Source organism: Lissotriton vulgaris, chromosome 1_1 (genome assembly GCF_964263255.1).
Source record: "Lissotriton vulgaris chromosome 1_1, aLisVul1.2, whole genome shotgun sequence".
In the NCBI taxonomy this organism is placed as follows: Eukaryota; Metazoa; Chordata; class Amphibia; order Caudata; family Salamandridae; genus Lissotriton; species Lissotriton vulgaris.
Window position 1 is genome coordinate 1,627,704,624 of NC_141685.1, and position 16,873 is coordinate 1,627,721,496.

General features: G+C 49.8%; 1 protein-coding gene across 8 annotated transcripts in view; it reads left to right on the top strand.

The window, feature by feature from the left end:
• The window catches only part of SBF1 (SET binding factor 1), a 1,591,024-nt gene that overhangs the window by 531,659 nt on the left and 1,042,492 nt on the right, over nt 1–16,873 (top strand). For all 8 annotated transcript variants that reach the window (XM_086918836.1, XM_086918839.1, XM_086918838.1 and 5 more), the window contains exon 13: nt 7,052–7,150. In XM_086918836.1, the coding sequence (XP_086774962.1) occupies nt 7,052–7,150 (99 nt within the window). The remainder of the gene's footprint in view (nt 1–7,051; nt 7,151–16,873) is intronic.

Genomic DNA, 16,873 nt, shown 5'->3' on the forward strand with positions numbered 1-16,873 from the left:
AAATGGTCCCAGGATGCTTGTTTCCGGTCCAGGGAAGACATGGCTTGGCAGTTCGGGCTGGACTGTTCCCATGAGGCACAGGGTCAGACTTGATTTCAATATGGCCATGTCTAAACTGGGGTGGCGGAGTGAGCTAAAGAATGATGATGGATTAAACCCAGAGCAGTTGACTGAGGGTGAGTGCTTGCAATGTTCAACACTCCGTCTATCATCCTATTTGGTTTTGCTTTGTTAGCCTGAAGGTGGCACGCCTACCTGACTAGCTAATTCTCCCACCTGTCCAAGTGCCAAGGGGGTCCTGGACAAAAGGAGGTGTCTTCCTCTCCTATGAGTGGAGCCAGAGTCGCATTCCAAAGGCGGCAGCGCTTTGAAGCTTGCCTGCCCAAGGAGGCTAATCGGCATGTCGTCCTGTGGGAGGGGGTTACACCGTCTTCCTGGATAGGCTTTTTATTGGGTCTCATCTTAGGAATTTCAAAGAAAAAGAAAGACAGTGGAACCTTTCTAATTTATAGCACCTATACCAAGTAACTCCCAATTTTAAATCGCCCCAATATTTTGTATGGCCAAAGTGTGTGCACTCTGGTTGACACCCACTGTCACAGTGTTAGCTCATCAAAGAGCTCAAATGGTCAATACAAGAACGCAAAGGTGCACCATACAAATTATTATTATTTTTTTTTTCTTCAAAATACAATACTAATGATCACAGACCTAGATTATCTTAGTTGTGATTTTCTTTATTGCAAAATGGTGTACAATCAAAAACACGGGGTTTCGCAGCCGATGCGTTTCGTCCTCTAGGGACTTCTTCAGAGCGAATTCTTTTGAACACGGATAGTCGTCTAACTGGGTAGATATTTTCTCTTTTTGGCACAAGCATCTCAAGAGGTTTCTTAAATAATGATGCTGTATTACCACATATATTCTATGATGTGTGCAAAAGAAGTCCAACAAAAGTAGTCTTCAAATCTTTACCAGGATGTTTATAATCAGTCCTCTATGATTTCTATACAATCTAAGGTTCAGAGGAGGATGGTCAAAGGAACGGTTATGCCAGCGAGGACAGGGCACTGATTACATGTGAAGCCTTCCTTCCCGGATAAGGGCATCATCCCTTATCCGGGAAGGAAGCCGTTTTTATGCGGTGCGGAACGAAGAAGGATCGTGTGGGGAGTATGGGACTTTATTAAGAGTCACCCTCGCTGGCATAACCGTTCCTTTGACCATCCTCCTATTTTAAAGCCATCACTGGAATCAGTGTGGGTTTATCAGTGCCAGATGTTTGATACCAAACAGCTTTATTTTCAGTAAAGCCATCATGTAGGTGGTGAACTCGTTTTCGTCAGTGTCCAGCACGTTTTAAAATGGCTACCCTGTCCACTTGTACAGGCAGTAATAGGACTGACCAGCACAGGGGCATATCTGCTCATGTAAAGATGGCTTCACATGTAATCAGTGCCCTGTCTTACGGCTGTCAGGCCTGGTGTAGGGGTTACTTCCAAATATCATATGCACATCACAGCAAGGGACATGGCACACAGGGATATATGACATGTTATGCTTTCACTTTTGTCTGCACCAAGACACGCAGCCTGCAATGGCAGCCTTGCATGTGTTTGGTGAAGCGTCCATTAAGGTGGCACAATTCATGCTGCTGCCTCAGGCATCCTCCTTAGTACCTCAGGCCCTAGATACCAGGGCTACCATTTACTAGGGACTTACAGAGGATGCCAAAGGTCTGCCAATTGAGGAAATAATTGTACAGTTATGGGAAAGAACACTGGCAGTAGAGAACTGGTTAGCAGGAACCAGTACACTTCAGTCAAAGTTACATCAAATACCAGGCAAAAAGTGGGGGGTACTTACACAAGAATGCGGCTCCCAACATATACTTTCTTGGCTAGAGTTTGTTTGATGTTTATAGGAAGCTGGCTCATTATATAGTGGACCCAAAATAGGTACACTGTGTAAGGAGTCCAGGCAAACCCTAGTTGGTTTAGAAAGGCACAAATGATAACCAAAATGCTTTCTTTTGTTGTAGTATGGGTGAGCAGTTAGGCGTATCAGAGAGTAGTGCTAAGCATTTGTTGACCTCCATAGAGGCAATAAATGAGAGACACACTCAAGAATAAATCAGAGACCAATTTAGAAAAATAAGTCATATTTTTTATTTACATTTTTAAACCAAGACCTTCGATAGCAAGTACTGTTTTAGATATTGATTTTAGCAGGTAAGTAAAATGTTTAATTCAATGCACATTTAAGCACAATGCTTTCCTGTGGGACAAAAGACATCGATAGCATACAGGTATTTACGATTGGTTTCCGAGGGTCTCCTACAGGACTTGGGGTCGTTGGGGGCAAGGTCCAAAGTGCTACGAGCCGATTCTCTTTTCTTGCCCTGGGGTTTCTGGTTGCACACATTTTTAGCTGTACACGCTACAGTAGTACGAAGTAGGAGGGCCACCCAGAAACAGGCAGCAGAGGGACTTTTGTGGCCAAGTCCGGGAGCTCCCAATGGGAGGCCCGGATCACAAGGGTCCTAGGGACAAGGGAGCCCAGTCGGTTCATGGGTTCCCAAGCTGTGGCACTCGGGTGCATAGGTGAAATGGCATCTGGACTCTGTGCACCTGGGAACCGTGCAGTCGTCAGTCTCTCCGGTTGAGGGTGCAAAAATCAGGACAGCTGGGCCACTCTCACAGTGGGTGTCAGCGATGCTGACGTCCCTTCAGGACTGCTTTGTTTTGGAGTCGTCCAAGTCTCGACTGGACTCTCACGAGCTCGGATTGCTTTGAGGGGTCCGGTACCCTAGATATTGGTCCTGTGCTGCTCCAGATGGTTCTTGTCCTCTCACTTAGTAGCAGGGCAGATATGACCTTCAGGAGCACAGGGTCCTCTTCTTGGGGGTTGCTGCGTTGGGCTGGCCGGAGCGTGGCAGCATGGACAACCGGACTTTGCATTTCGTTGCCTGTGGACTGCAGGGTAGTAGCTCATCTACTCCAAGGAAGATTGCCTAGCGATTTGCGAAGGCTGGCAGACTCCTGTTGTTTTTAGAAGCTGGTCCGCTGCAGAATGAATCGCTGGGTCACGATTGCCGAGACTAAGTGCAGCAGGCAGGGTTTGGTGCCAAAAGTCCACAGCAGTCTTCTGTTATCACTTTTTCTTTGGCTCTCGGTGTCCTTCTCATCTTGATCCGTCAAATCTAAGTTCCTGGTGTCAGGAGTGCTATGTAAATACTCTAGTTAGGGGCATTAAGGGGAGTGACAGGTTGTAGCCAATGGGCTACTTACTTTTAGGGTGTCTACACCCTCTATATAACCACTTCCTGTGGGAAGTGGACATAACCCTGACCCAGAGAGCCTAATTTCACCCCAATCAAGACAGTGGAATTCTGAAAGTCGTGTCCACATCAGGTAGCCCTCCTGACTACCTTATTTTACTGCTTGTCCTAGTACAAAAAGGGCCCTGGACAGGGGAAGCATTGGTTCACATATCAAAGGCAGGAGAGGCCTTTGAAGCCTCCTGCCTTGATATTCTGATCACCTAGCCATCGTGCTTGGAGGAGGTGACAACACCGCCGACCAGAGCAGGCATTGTTTCTGCCCTCAGAGTGTATAATCTCACCTGCAGAGAGTCAGAAACCTGTCTGTTGTAGGTGATAGCAGGCTGGCCTGCACCAGTCAACAAGTAAATTATTAGTCATTAGGTTTTCAGGCGGCACCGCTAAGGTGCCCTCTGGGTGCATTTATTAATAAATCCATCATTGGCATCAGTGTGGGCTTATTAATACGAGATATTTGATACCAAACATCTCTAGTCTCAGTGAAGACCTCATTTAGCTGAGGAACTTGTAAACACAAGTGTCCAGCATATGTACTCAAAAAGGCATCCCTGTTCACTTGCAATACGAAAGCATCAACTTAGATATCACTTGCAGATATGACCGTAAGGCCTTCTGTAGGGGTTGCTTACCTATACTGCATGCAGTGTCTGCAGGCATGGCACACAAGAGGTGTGCCATGTCATGTCTTCATTTTTCTCTTCACCATGGCACGCAGCCTGCAAAGGCAGTCAGCATGTGGGTGCCAATGGGTTCCTTAGCCTTGTACAATACATTCTGCAGCCCTTAGGGACCCTTTTAGCCTCTTTGCCCTAGGTACCTGAGGTACCATGTACTATGGACTTGCAAGCGGCTCTAAAGATATTGCCAGTTGGGGAAACAGTTATACAGTTTTAGGGAAAGAGATCTGGCACTAGGGACCTGGATTGAAGGAACCCAGTGCACTGTCAAAATTGCATCAGATACCAGGCAAAAAGTGGGCGTGACCAGGTAAAATAGGGGCACTTTCTTATAATGTTGCACTATAAGAAAAGTGCAGCTTTGTTTGGTGAGGGCTCTGCTGTAAATTTGCCATAATGAAGGACATTTTTAGGTCTCGGATAGCGTGGCTGTGCCCATGCGCAGCTCGCTCAGCGAGATTTATTGTCTTGGAGTACTTTTAGAAAAGGGCTTTAAGCCCCGCCCCTCATTTCCATTGTTCGGCGTCACCGTTTATGCTAAACGGTGGCTAGCCATTGAAAATGAGCTCTCTGTGTTGCCTCCCTTTGGCTTTTTGTGCCAGCCCACTTGCACTGATTCTACATATTTGGGTTGTCTGTACTTAATGAACCAGTGTTGTTGTTATTGTTATTGTGAAATTTATAGAGCACACAGCTACCTCCAACGGAGGTGTCCCGGCGCTGGGTTGTATATTCGCAGTGAGGAAAGCTAACGGAGGAGCTATGTTAGGTTAAAAAGCCAAGTTTTTAGTGCTCTTCTGAAGATCGGTTCTGGCTAAATCATGCGGAGGTGGAGAAGCATAGCATTCCAGAGTGATGTAGCTCTCATGGAGAAGGCTCATCCTCCTATCCTAGCCTTAAAGAAGCGAGGAACCCTGAGCAGTTTCAGGTGATTTGATCTTAGAACCCGGTCTCGATGGTAGTTCTGCAATCTATATCTCAGATAGCGTGACTGATCTCTGGTAGCTCTATAGTCAAGAGCGAGTGCCTTAAATTCGATCCTCCTATTGACGGGCAGCCAATGGAGGCTCAGCAAGTGTGGGGAGTTGTGATAGCGGAACAGCACCTTCCTAATTAATCTGGCCGCAGCATTTTGTATTTTTTGCAGACTGCAGACTAGATAGGCTGATAGTCCTAGAAGGAGACTATTAGAATAGTCTAACCGGGCCATGACCAATGCATCGACCACTGTCGTCCTGCAATCCAACGGGAGGAAGTGAAGGAATTTTCGTAAAGCTCTCAGCTTCCAGAATATGAGGAGGAGACCTGGCGAATCTGGGTCTCACAGGAGAGGTCATTGTCAAATTTAAACCCCAGATTTCTGGCTGAATCCACCAGGATCGTTGGGGGGGGGGGGGGGGGTTCAGCTCTGTGGGCCACTAAAGCTCAGAAGGCGGAAGTGTTGTTTGGTTGGTTGAAGAATATGACCTCTGTTTTCTCAGTGATTAGTTTAAAGCAATTCTCAGTCATCCAGGCCGAGATGTTAATCAGGCATTGCTTAAAATTGGCAAAGGCAGCCTCGGAGTGTTCTTTGAAGGAGAACACCAGTTGAGTGTCATGAGCATATGAGATCACTCTCAATCCCCATTTCGCGGAGGTGATTAGGTAAACATTAAACAGTGTTATCATCCACAGACTCCCCTGGATGTTGTGGATTCTCTGGTGACGCCCAGGCTTCCCTGATGTATGTGACCTTTAGACCCCAACTTGCTCAAGGGGTTTACATGGCACGGTTTGCAGAGTCACATTCTCCTTTCCTCCACATCCATTTGAGGAGGATGTGAGGTTACATTGGTTGGGTACTTGACATGCCATTATCTTCCAGATTGTCCTGAATAATAGGCTTAATAATCAATGTTGATTAAGTTTGTTGGAGAATAGAATCTGGTCCAGAAGTGGCATGTGTCCTGCTTACTTGGCAAAATCTGCTGTGTCCTGGCCAAAACGAATCTGCCTAAAGACCACAGGGCACATCCAACTAGAGCAGATGCTGCAACTATGACTGTTTGTGGGTGTTCTGTTCTGGACATCTGTCAATCCACTATGTACATGTCTGTCCACACTCTCACCAAGTGCTGCTGCATTGATTTGAGGTCTGCATGGCGGGACATTTTGCCAGTTCAGACCTGCAGGTCCGCTGACCCAGGCCTAGTTGTGGGGACTTCTTGAGCACTGAATAATAATAGATGTATCCTTCACAAGAATTAGTTACTTACCTCCTGTAATGCGCTTTCTGGTGGGTACAGTGGATACTGTACTTACCAACAAGTCCCACCTGCCAATCACCCCATTCTGTGGAGTGGGCTTTCGAGAATATGATTGCAAACTTTTCTCGCTACCGGTTTTCACATGAGTTATTTTAGTCTTGTCTATGAGTTTGAGTGTGTGTTTTCATAAGAGAAGAAAGTTGTCAGTGGGCGGAGCTATACCTAAATGCAGCTCTGTCTCATCATGTCCGGGCTGAATTGAGGTGTAGTTGTTGCCAATGGTGCCACCTACCGGCGCATAGAAACTATGGAGGGTTTCCTGATCAAGTCTTACACCTGGAAGGATTCATAAGCAGAAGAATATGTGGCTAGATAGAGTATCGATCAGAACGAGCATTACCGAAAGTAAGTAATTTTTTTAAACCGTATTTGAATGTTCAATTGTTCAGCAGAATTTTACTTTATGTAAATGCGTAATGTTAATCTCGCACATTATAAAGACCGTGTTGAATGACTGGATGTGAGGGCAGCCAAGATCACCTTGCGCTGGCTTTTCTTTATAATAATAAATAGCTTAGCATGATGTGTAGAAGTGAAGCAAAAGGCTGGATTGTAGTGGCAACAAATTAATAAAGCTGATGAATTGACTTACTTCCCATTTGCTTACGTTTGATTCTGAGATTGCCTCGGATAATACAGTGCGATTTGTTTTCATTTAAAAAAACATGTTTTACTCCCACCAGTGCCTTGTCAAACTATCTTGCTCTCTGCCATCTGTTTTTCAGTTAGTGGCGTATGAGGTGAAGCGAATGCGTTCTGAAGATGTAAGCATCCAGAAGACCCTCAGGCACATCAAGGAGCTTGCTGAACAACTCTACAAGAACGTACGTAGAAGCAAGGTCCAAGTGGGGAAACATATTTTTTCCTTTTTTACTTGTTGTGCATATATTTTATAAAGAAGTGGTCACATTGGTGAAGTCAAAGGATTTAGTACATAAAAAGAACTGCCACTGGAAAATGTAACTTTATTAGACAAATTACAGTTTTCTTAACTTCCACCTTATTAATAACATCATTGTTTAATTTCCGTATCAGAAATATGTTTGTAATATTGTATAGGCTGCCTGTTAATACTCAGTAATCCACTTACATTTTGTTTTTGTTTTTTAAAGCCAGCCTGATTGGCATATGTAATACTTGATCCGTTAGAGGCTTGGCAAGCATTCCAAAGGAATATCCAATATTTCCTTGTTTCGTTCTTTCTTGCACACTATCTTGGGGAAGTTGGTTATTTCTTCATCTGTATTAGGTGGTTCGAGGCCTGTGGGCTGCTGAATTCATATCTGTGCATAGATCGCCGCCTAGTGTTGGGTCCGGATGATTGCACATTGTTGTCCTGGAAGAGTCTTCGAAGTATCACAAGATAGGTGGCTCCTCCCCTGGACTACAGTGCGCATGGGCATCGACTCCATCCTCAGATTGTTTTTTTCCGACATTGGGTTCGGATGTCTTTAATTCCCTCTTGTCGAAATCGATAAAAAACTTTCTTAAGACCAAAAGGTCTTTAGTCTATACGTCGGTATTGTCTTGCGTTCGGCATTACTTCTTCTAGCTCTGCTCCGAGACGTTTTCTGTACTCCCGCGTGCTCTCGGCGCGGAAGGCCCAGTCGACGCCCCAGACCTATCGACCGTCCATCATGGACCGAAGTCCATTCAAGAGATGTCCGGTCTGTTACTCGAAGTACCCCCACATCGACGTCCACCCGGTGTGCAACAAGTGTCTGTCGCCAGACCATGATGAGGACAAGTGTATGGCTTGTTCCCGCTTCAGGTCTAAGAAGACGCTTAAGCTTCGACGAGCTGTGCGCCTGGAGGCCCAGCAATCTGCTCCGGCGCCGGTGGACATCTTCGTTGCAGGGGATGTCGAGGACGAATCTATCCAGGATGTTTCTGAATCAAACCCCGTGTCGGACGTCGAACAGGACTACGACGCGGATGCTGAGGTGTTCGAGGGCGAAGAAGTAGTCGACGAGGTAGGAGCCGACGGCGGAGCCCTCGGGGCCATGGAGGATAGCTCGGACGCGGAGCTTCCTCAAACTGACACTGGGGCCGTGCCGATTTATAAGGCCCAGGTCAAGGGATCGCCTTCGGGCCTTATCCAAGATCTCTCTATGGGTTCCACGGCCCCGCCTTCGGGCCCGGCCACAGACATTGTTGCCGAGCCACTCCCTGACAAAACGAAACCGAAAGTGAAACCTACGGTCTCGACGCCAGATACTGCGCAGGTGCCAGCATCGAAACCGAAAATGCACATCGCTTTGGTCGGCTCCAAGGCTTCGGAGGCTTCGGCGCCGAAGAAGCCAAAGGTAGCGGTCGAGCCGAAAACTCAAGTCAAGGGCGTCGAGACGAAGTCTGCCGCGCCGAAGGCTAAAGTGAAGGTGGTCGAGACGGGCGCGTCAGCGCCGAAGACGATCGACACCGGCAAAAGCCTTGTCGACCCGAAGAAGGCTGTCGGCGAGCCGAAAAAGACTCTCGGTGACCCTAAGAAGCGACTCGATGACCCGTAGGTCCTCACAACCACGCGTCTGCACGACAAGGCCAAGAGTGCTGCGCCCCGAGAATCGACTCCGAAAGAGGCCTCGAAGGATTCCATTGAACCGGCGCGCCCATCTGCCGCGTTCACCAAGAAGGTGACGGACTCCCTGCAGCGCATCAGTTAGGGCCCCGCGTCGGTCGATCCGAAGGATCCTCCGCCTGCAAAACCTGTGGAGAAACCACTTAAAGCGTCCACGCCGATCCACTTCACGTTGCCGCCTAAGACTGCGCCGAAGGCTTTCACTCCTAAGGCAATGGCCGGCGTGCCCGAAAAGGTCTCCTCGGCGCCGAAGGCGTCATCAGTGGTTCACGGCCCGCGACCTCGACGACCTTCGGGGGATGAGCGTCAGGAACACTTCATCGACGCCGAAACGGGCAGGCTTTCCCTCCTGAAGCGGAAAATCACCCCAGAACCCCAACTGGAGTCTTACAAGATCCCTCTCAAGAAAAAGGACTCTGCTTGCTCTCCCATCTTGGTGGAACCCCTTTCCCCACAGACTCATGATGTGTCGCCCACTTACTCAGATGTGGACGCTGGTGAGGGAGATGATGAGGATGAATACAGTTATCCAGTCTATATGGACCCTGAGGATGCCAATGAACCCTGGGCAGAGACCCTCAACTTTTTTCTGCTAAGACTTCACCTACAGAAGACTCTGCTGCTTTCAACGCCCTCATTGAATGGGCTACTAACAATCACAACGTCCAGCTACATGCTGACCCTGTGGATGTGGATTTCCTCTTTGACACCTTTTCAGTATCAGAAAAAACTGTTAAAACTCTGCCTATGCTGAAAGGTGTTTTAAAGCATGCTTCTGAGATCTTTAAAGAACCTACCAGGGCAAGGGTGATAAACCCTAGGATTGACAAGAAATACAAGTCGGCACCTACTGATCCTACCTACATTAAAGGACAGTTGCCTCTGGACTCCCTTGTCGTCTCGAATGCCCGGAAGAGGGCTAATTCTCAGACTACGGGTGATGCTCCGCCCCCAGACAAAGAATCCAAGGTCTTTGAGGCTTTGGGGAAGAGGGTGGCAGCACAGGCAGCCAATATCTGGCGCATTTCTAACACACAGGCGCTTCTGGCGCGCTATGACAGGGCACACTACGATACACTAGAGATCCTGTTGCAACACCTGCCTGATCAATACAAGGAAGGGGCTGAGATGCTGATTCAGGAAGGGAAAGCTAATCTCTAACGCTTCCATTAAGTGCGCTCTGGACGCAGCTGATACCGCTGCCAGAGCTATAAACACCAGTGTTATGCTTCGGCGACATGCCTGGCTGAGAATCTCTGGATTTAAGCCAGAAATCCAAACCACCATCCTGAACCAAACGGTTAACCCAGATCACCTGTTTGGCCCAGAGGTTGACACCACCCTAGACAAAATAAAGAAGGACACTGACACAGCAAAATCCATGGGTGCCTTACAGTCCCAGCAGTTTCGGGGTGGGTCCTTTTGTCGCTCCAGCACTAGAGGCGTCTCCAGGGGCCAGCTCTCCCAGTCTACGCAATACTACAAGGGCAACACTCAGACTGCTTACACCAACAAGAGTCGAGGTGGATATCGTGGCAACAGCGCCAAGGGCAGAGGACGTGGAAACAGCTCCAGATCCTCTGCCACCAGCAAACAGTGACGCCTTGTCACTGCCCCCCGACCACACAACACCGGTCGAGGGAGACTCCAGCAGTTCCTGCCCGTCTGGAAGTCCATCACCACGGACAGGTGGGTCAGAAAACGTATCCAATATGGTTATTGTCTGGAGTTAACATCCACTCCACCCAACATGCCCCCAAGACACCGTCCTATGTCGGACGAGCACTTGCACTTATTGCAGCAGGAGGTCACCGTCATGCTGCAAAAAGGAGCAATAGAGCTCGTGCCAGCGCAGGAAAGAGGCACAGGGGTCTACTCCCTGTACTTCTTAATACCAAAAAAGGACGGGTCCCTCAGGCCCATCCTGGACCTCAGGCCACTCAACTACTACATCCTGTCGGAGCACTTCCATATGCTGACCCTGCAGCAAGTGCTCCCGTTGCTCAGGCAGGGGGATTTTCTCGCAACTTTAGACCTAAAGGATGCGTACTTTCACATTCCACTGCACCCTTCACACAGGAAATACCTCCGTTTCACCATACAAAACCAGCACTACCAGTTCAAGGTTTTGCATTTCGGTGTCACCACAGCACCCAGGGTGTTCACAAAGTGCCTGGCGACAGTGGCGGCGCATCTTAGAAGACGGAACATCCACGTCTACCCTTATCTGGACGACTGGCTCATCCAAGCGAAGTGTGCCGCCCACATGTCCCACACCATTCACCTCCTGCACGATCTGGGATTCTCACTGAATTACCCGAAATCCCACCTCCAGCCCGCCCATGTACGGCAGTATCTGGGCGCAACCATAAACACTCTGGCGGCCACAGCACAGCCAAATTCAGTGAGGGTCAGCAGCATTCAATCGCTGATACAGAAATTCAGACCTCAACTCTCGCTTCCAGCAAGAGTGTTCATGCAGTTGATAGGCATGATGGCCTCCTGCATTTCCATAGTCCCGCACGCGAGGCTACATATGCGTCCGCTTCAGGAGTGCTTAGCACGTCAGTGGACTCAGGCTCACGGGCAGTTGAAAGACCTAGTGTTGGTGAGCGGTCGGGCCTACAACTCTCTGCATTGGTGGAATCCACGAAACCTTTGCAGGGGCCGACCGTTCCAAGAGCCTGTGCCACAGATCATCCTGACGACGGACGCCTCTCTCCAGGGATGGGGAGCTCATGTCCTCCACTACACGGTGCAGGGACTATGGACGCAACAGCAACGGAAAATGCACATCAATATTCTCGAACTGATGGCAATCTTCATGGCACTCAAAGCCTTCAAAGTACATCTGTGCAACAAGGTTGTGTTGATCCGGACGGACAACATGACAGCCATGTACTACATTCAAAAGCAGGGAGGAACACACTCTCCGCAGCTGTCTCACCTGGCTCAGAGCATGTGGAAGTGGGCCATTCAGAGGAACATCTTCCTCATGGCGGAACACCTCCCGGGCAAAGACAATCAGATGGCGGACCTGCTCAGCAGGCACAGCCACCAAATGCACGAGTGGGAGATACATCAATCAGTACTCCAACCGTACTTCCAGCAGTGGGGTCATCCAGAGATAGACCTGTTCGCCACAAGGGAGAACGCAAAATGCCAAAGCTTCGCCGCCAGGTTCCCACACCCACAATCGCAGGGCAATGCGATATGGATGAACTGGTCAGGCAGATTTGCGTACGCTTTTCCCCCAGCACCTCTGATACCGCTGGTGGCACGCAAGCTCAGGCAGCACTCGATGACTCTCATCCTGGTTGCTCCAACGTGGGCTCGCCAACCATGGTACACCATGTTTCTGGAACTGTCCGTGGTACCGCATCAGAGGCTACGTCTCACACCCAGCCTTTTGACGCAGAGCCATGGCGACATTCAGCATACAGATCCGCAACAGCTCAACCTGGCGATCTGGCTCCTGAAGTCTTAGAGTTTGGCTACCTGCACTTGCCTTTTGACTGTATGGACATCATTTGAGAGGCAAGGAAGCCCACCACCAGAGCATGCTATGCGGCAAAATGGAAGCGGTTTGTCATTTATTGTGCAGACCACAACATTAACCCGCTAGATGCGTCTATTCAGATTATCATTTGTTACCGTTTCCATCTGTACAAATGTAATCTGGCCTATGCTTCCATTCGCATACATCTGTCCGCAATGGCCGCTTATCTCCAGAACAGGCAGCACCTCTCCCTTTTCAGGGTGCCTGCCGTTAAGGTATTTCTGGAGGGACTCAAACGAGTCATTCCTCCGCGGACTCCACCAGCTCCGGAGTGGAACCTCAATGTGGTCCTCACCCGGCTGATGGGTCCTCCCTTTGAACCACTGCATTCCTGCGAGATTCAATTCTTGACATGGAAAGTAGCTTTCCTCATAGCGATTACATCACTGCGACGAGTTAGCAAGCTCCAAGCACTAACTATCCAGGAGCCATTTATTCAAATTCATTCTAACAGGGTGGTGCTTCGCACTAACCCTAAATTCCTTCCTAAGGTAGTGTCTCACTTCCATATTAACCAAACAATTGAATTGCCTGTTTTCTTCCAGAATCCTGAGTCATTGGCGGAGCGGATGCTCCACACCCGTGACGTCAAAAGGGCCCTGATGTATTACATCAATAGGACCAAGGATTTTCGGAAGACTAAGCAACTCTTTGTCGCCTTTGCACCACACCACAAAGGTAACCCTATTTCCAAGGCTGGTATTGCTAGGTGGATCGTTAAATGTATCCAGATCTGCTATCTGAAAGCAAAACGTACTCTCACCATTCCACCAAGGGCCCACTCCACCAGAAAGTTGGGGGCCTCTATGGCATTCCTTGGAAACATTCCTTTGGAAGACATATGTAGAGCAGCCACATGGTCTACCACACACACATTTACAAAGCATTATTGTGTTGATGTGCACTCCAAACAGCAGGCAGCTGTAGGGCAGGCTGTACTCAAAACAATTTTCCAAACTGCTGCAGCTGGCATGGGCGGCCACCGTTAATGAAGGAACTGCTATGTATTCTATGCACAGATATGAATTCAGCAGCCCACATGCCTCGAACCGAATATGCTACTTACCAGTATGCATCTGTTCTTGGCATGTAGGGCTGCTGACATTCATATCGCCCGCCCTCCTCCCCGGCGCCTGTAGCAGCTGCAGAATTCACATATACTTCTAGCATGGTCATCATTCACTGAGTTTCACTCCATCTTGGCCACAATGGCTAAAAACAATCTGAGGATGGAGTCGATGCCCATGCGCACTGTAGTCCAGGGGAGGAGTCACCTATCTCGTGATACTTCGAAGACTCTTCCAGGACAACAATGTGCAATCATCCGGACCCAACACTAGGCGGCGATCTATGCACAGATATGAATGTCAGCAGCCCTACATGCCAAGAACAGATGCATACTGGTAAGTAGCATATTCTTTCATCACTAGGCCAATGACAAAGTAATCTTCATTTCTATCCCTTCCGTCACTGACCTTTTTTCTTGCAGTCTTTTGTTCCGCTTTCCACTCACAAGTTATTGATTCTTGACCATTACCTCAGTCTTAATCCTTCGTAAACTAAAATCCTTTCTACCTATTTCTCTCTCATCAATCCTTTCCATAGTCTATGTTTTCCCCTTTTTAGGTCTCGGCTAGCGTAGGCTGCGCTTGTGCAGTCTCGCTGGCGAGATTTTATGTTTCTTATTATGGGGCTTAAACCCGCCCCTCTTCTCCATTGGCTGGCTTCCTAAACAGAGGCCAGCCATTGGAGAAGAGGTTTGTCTTTCCATTTAAGCCGTGTCTTTCTGGGAATGAGGGGTGTGTTTTTCCGTTTCTTTCTCTCCTCTTCCCGTTGGCTGGAATGTAAACAACAACAAGTCAAAACACGCCCGTTGTTTACATTCCAGCCAATGTGAAGAGGAAAGAAAGAAAAAAACGCCCCCAGTCTGAAAATGACGGGGCGTTTCTCCGAGCCATTTCTGCATGACCTCGGAGAAAGATGGTGGTGTACATGGAGTGGTCCGAGGTTCAGTCAGCTAGGTAATAAAAGACATAATTGGGGTATCTTTGCCTGTCGTTCCCCTGAGCTCCGCCACTGTCCTGGCTGCAATATTTATAGCTACGCCCCTTCTCTGAAATCAGACGTCCCCGTTCACTCCGGCTGCCGGGAGGGTGCCTTAGAAGTTACCCCCGGAGTCTTTCGTGAGCTCCTCCAGCCGGGATGCGCCTGCAGCACTTTGGGCCCCGCCATCGAGAAGAGAGAGGCGAGCCCGAGGAAGTCATACCCTGGCCTCCCCCGCTCAACCCCTGCATGCGCTTCTCACTGGTTTTTCCCCTGTCCCAGTCCTCCGTAACGTAGAACCCCTGTTTGGAAAAAGACACTGCCTGCCGGTCAACTTACCAAGGTTTTCGCACGTGTGGGTTGGCCGAGATTGAAAGTGGCCCGAGCGTCGGCTGAAGGAGGAGCAGGAAGCAGAGGAGAGGGGCGAGGCAGGCGGGGCATGCGGGGGCGCTGCACGGCACAACTTTGCGCAGAGAGAAGTGGCCTCACGGCCCCGGGGGCTACTGGACGCTTGCTTCCCTGAACACGGACTTTTGCTCCCTCATGCCCGGAAGCGGCGGTAGAGGGTAGGGAAGCCGGGGAGGCACCGGCAGCCGCAACCACAACAAAGCCCGGCGCCCGCCATGCATGCGGACTGCAGGCTGCTGCCGCTGGGGTGCGCATAGCGGGGATGGCTGTCCGAGCCTGCCCGCTGCTGCTGGCCGCCTTGCTGTTGGGCACAGGCCGGGCACAAAAAGGTGAGTGCCGCCTCCCTCCTCCTTGTCGCAGTGCGAAGGTCTTAGCTTTGCCGTGGGCCGCGAGGGAACCCGTGATCTGTGGCAGTGTTTCCTCTGTGGGAATGCCGTGGATAGCTCAGGGGGGAGGCAGTCATGCCCCCCCCCCACCAGGTCAGGCATATAGGTGTTAGGTAAGCGCAGCAATACCAGCAGGCCGTACGCAGACGCTAGATTGCAGCGTTGGGGGCTGCCATTCTTCGCCGATCGCTGGCCGACTAATTACCGCACGTGGCAGACTGAGGGCTTGGTGGGGTCGCAGTCAGGGCCAAGGGGCACACTAGCGGACTTCGTGCTATGCCATGCCGCTCCCCCTAGCCCCTCCCACCCCGACTCCATGGCGATCAGGGCGCTCGAGGGCCCGAGGCTGTAGACCCATCCGCCCCCCACACTTACAACGCGGGTCACCTAGGGGCACATGGGCTCGGCATTTGGCCTAACAACGCTACGGTAGGGCGTTTACTGGCTGCCCGGAGAGTTGTTGTCGTTGGGCCGTTGCCTCCCCCCCTCTCCCCCACTGTTAGCCCTGGTGAGCAGTTGTAGGCTGCCCCGTCCGTCCATCAGCTGCGGGGGGAGGTGTGCGGGGGATAAGCCGCAATCCTTACGAGGTCGATATATTAACAGCCATATGTGAAAGACCTACGTTTTCCTCCTTTCATAACACGGCAGTGGCTTATAACAGGAGGGTTAAAAACATCGCCCTCATCACACCGACAGACTGCCCGGGAAGCGCCACCTCATTGCAACTAATATGTACCCTCACTGTTGGGAACACAGGGGACCCTCACACGCAAAGGGGCAGCCCTTTTGTGATCCTGCATTTTAATACAGGACAGAATTCCGTCAGCAGTGCCAAGTATGATACGAGGCTTCTGGAAAATCAACTAAGAGCTTTAACGGAGGGCACTGCAGCCATGCGTGAACCTCACTAGCTCACTACACATGTCGCTTCCGGATAGGACATAGCACCCCTTAGTTATTTTTGCTAAAACGCCTAAATAGTCATCTAACGTCATGTGTGTCTGTGTGTGTGTGGCTGTGTGTTGGGCTCTGTGTGTGTGTGTGTGTGTGTGTGTGGCTCTGTGTGTGTGGCTCTGTGTGTGTGTGCCTCTATGCCTATGTGAAGCCGCGGTTGTTTTTCACGCCGCCAGTGCCACTACCTCTCCCTTTCCATTGTCTGCATGAAGATGGTGGTCTTGTGAATCAGTCTCTGTAAGTTAGTTTGTGTACGCCTCATGCCATGGCACAATAAGTACCGTCCCCCCCCCCCACCCCACCCCGTCCCCCCTCCCAGAATTTTTGAAGTTGCTTTCCCTTTTTATTCAAGTGTTATGTCTTTTAAAGCTTGACCGGTGTCTAACACATCTATTCATTTTCAGGTAGCACTTAGACGTCTTTGAGTCAATATCAATATCGTGTGTGTGTAGCTCTGTGTGTGTGTGTGTGTGTGGCTCTGTGTGTGTGGCTCTGTGTGTGTGTGTGTGGCTCTGTGTGTGTGTGTGTGGCTGTGTGTGTTTGTGTGTGGGGCTCTGTGTGTGTGTGGGGCTCTGTGTGTGTGTGGGGCTCTGTGTGTGTGTGGGGCTCTGTGTGTGTGTGG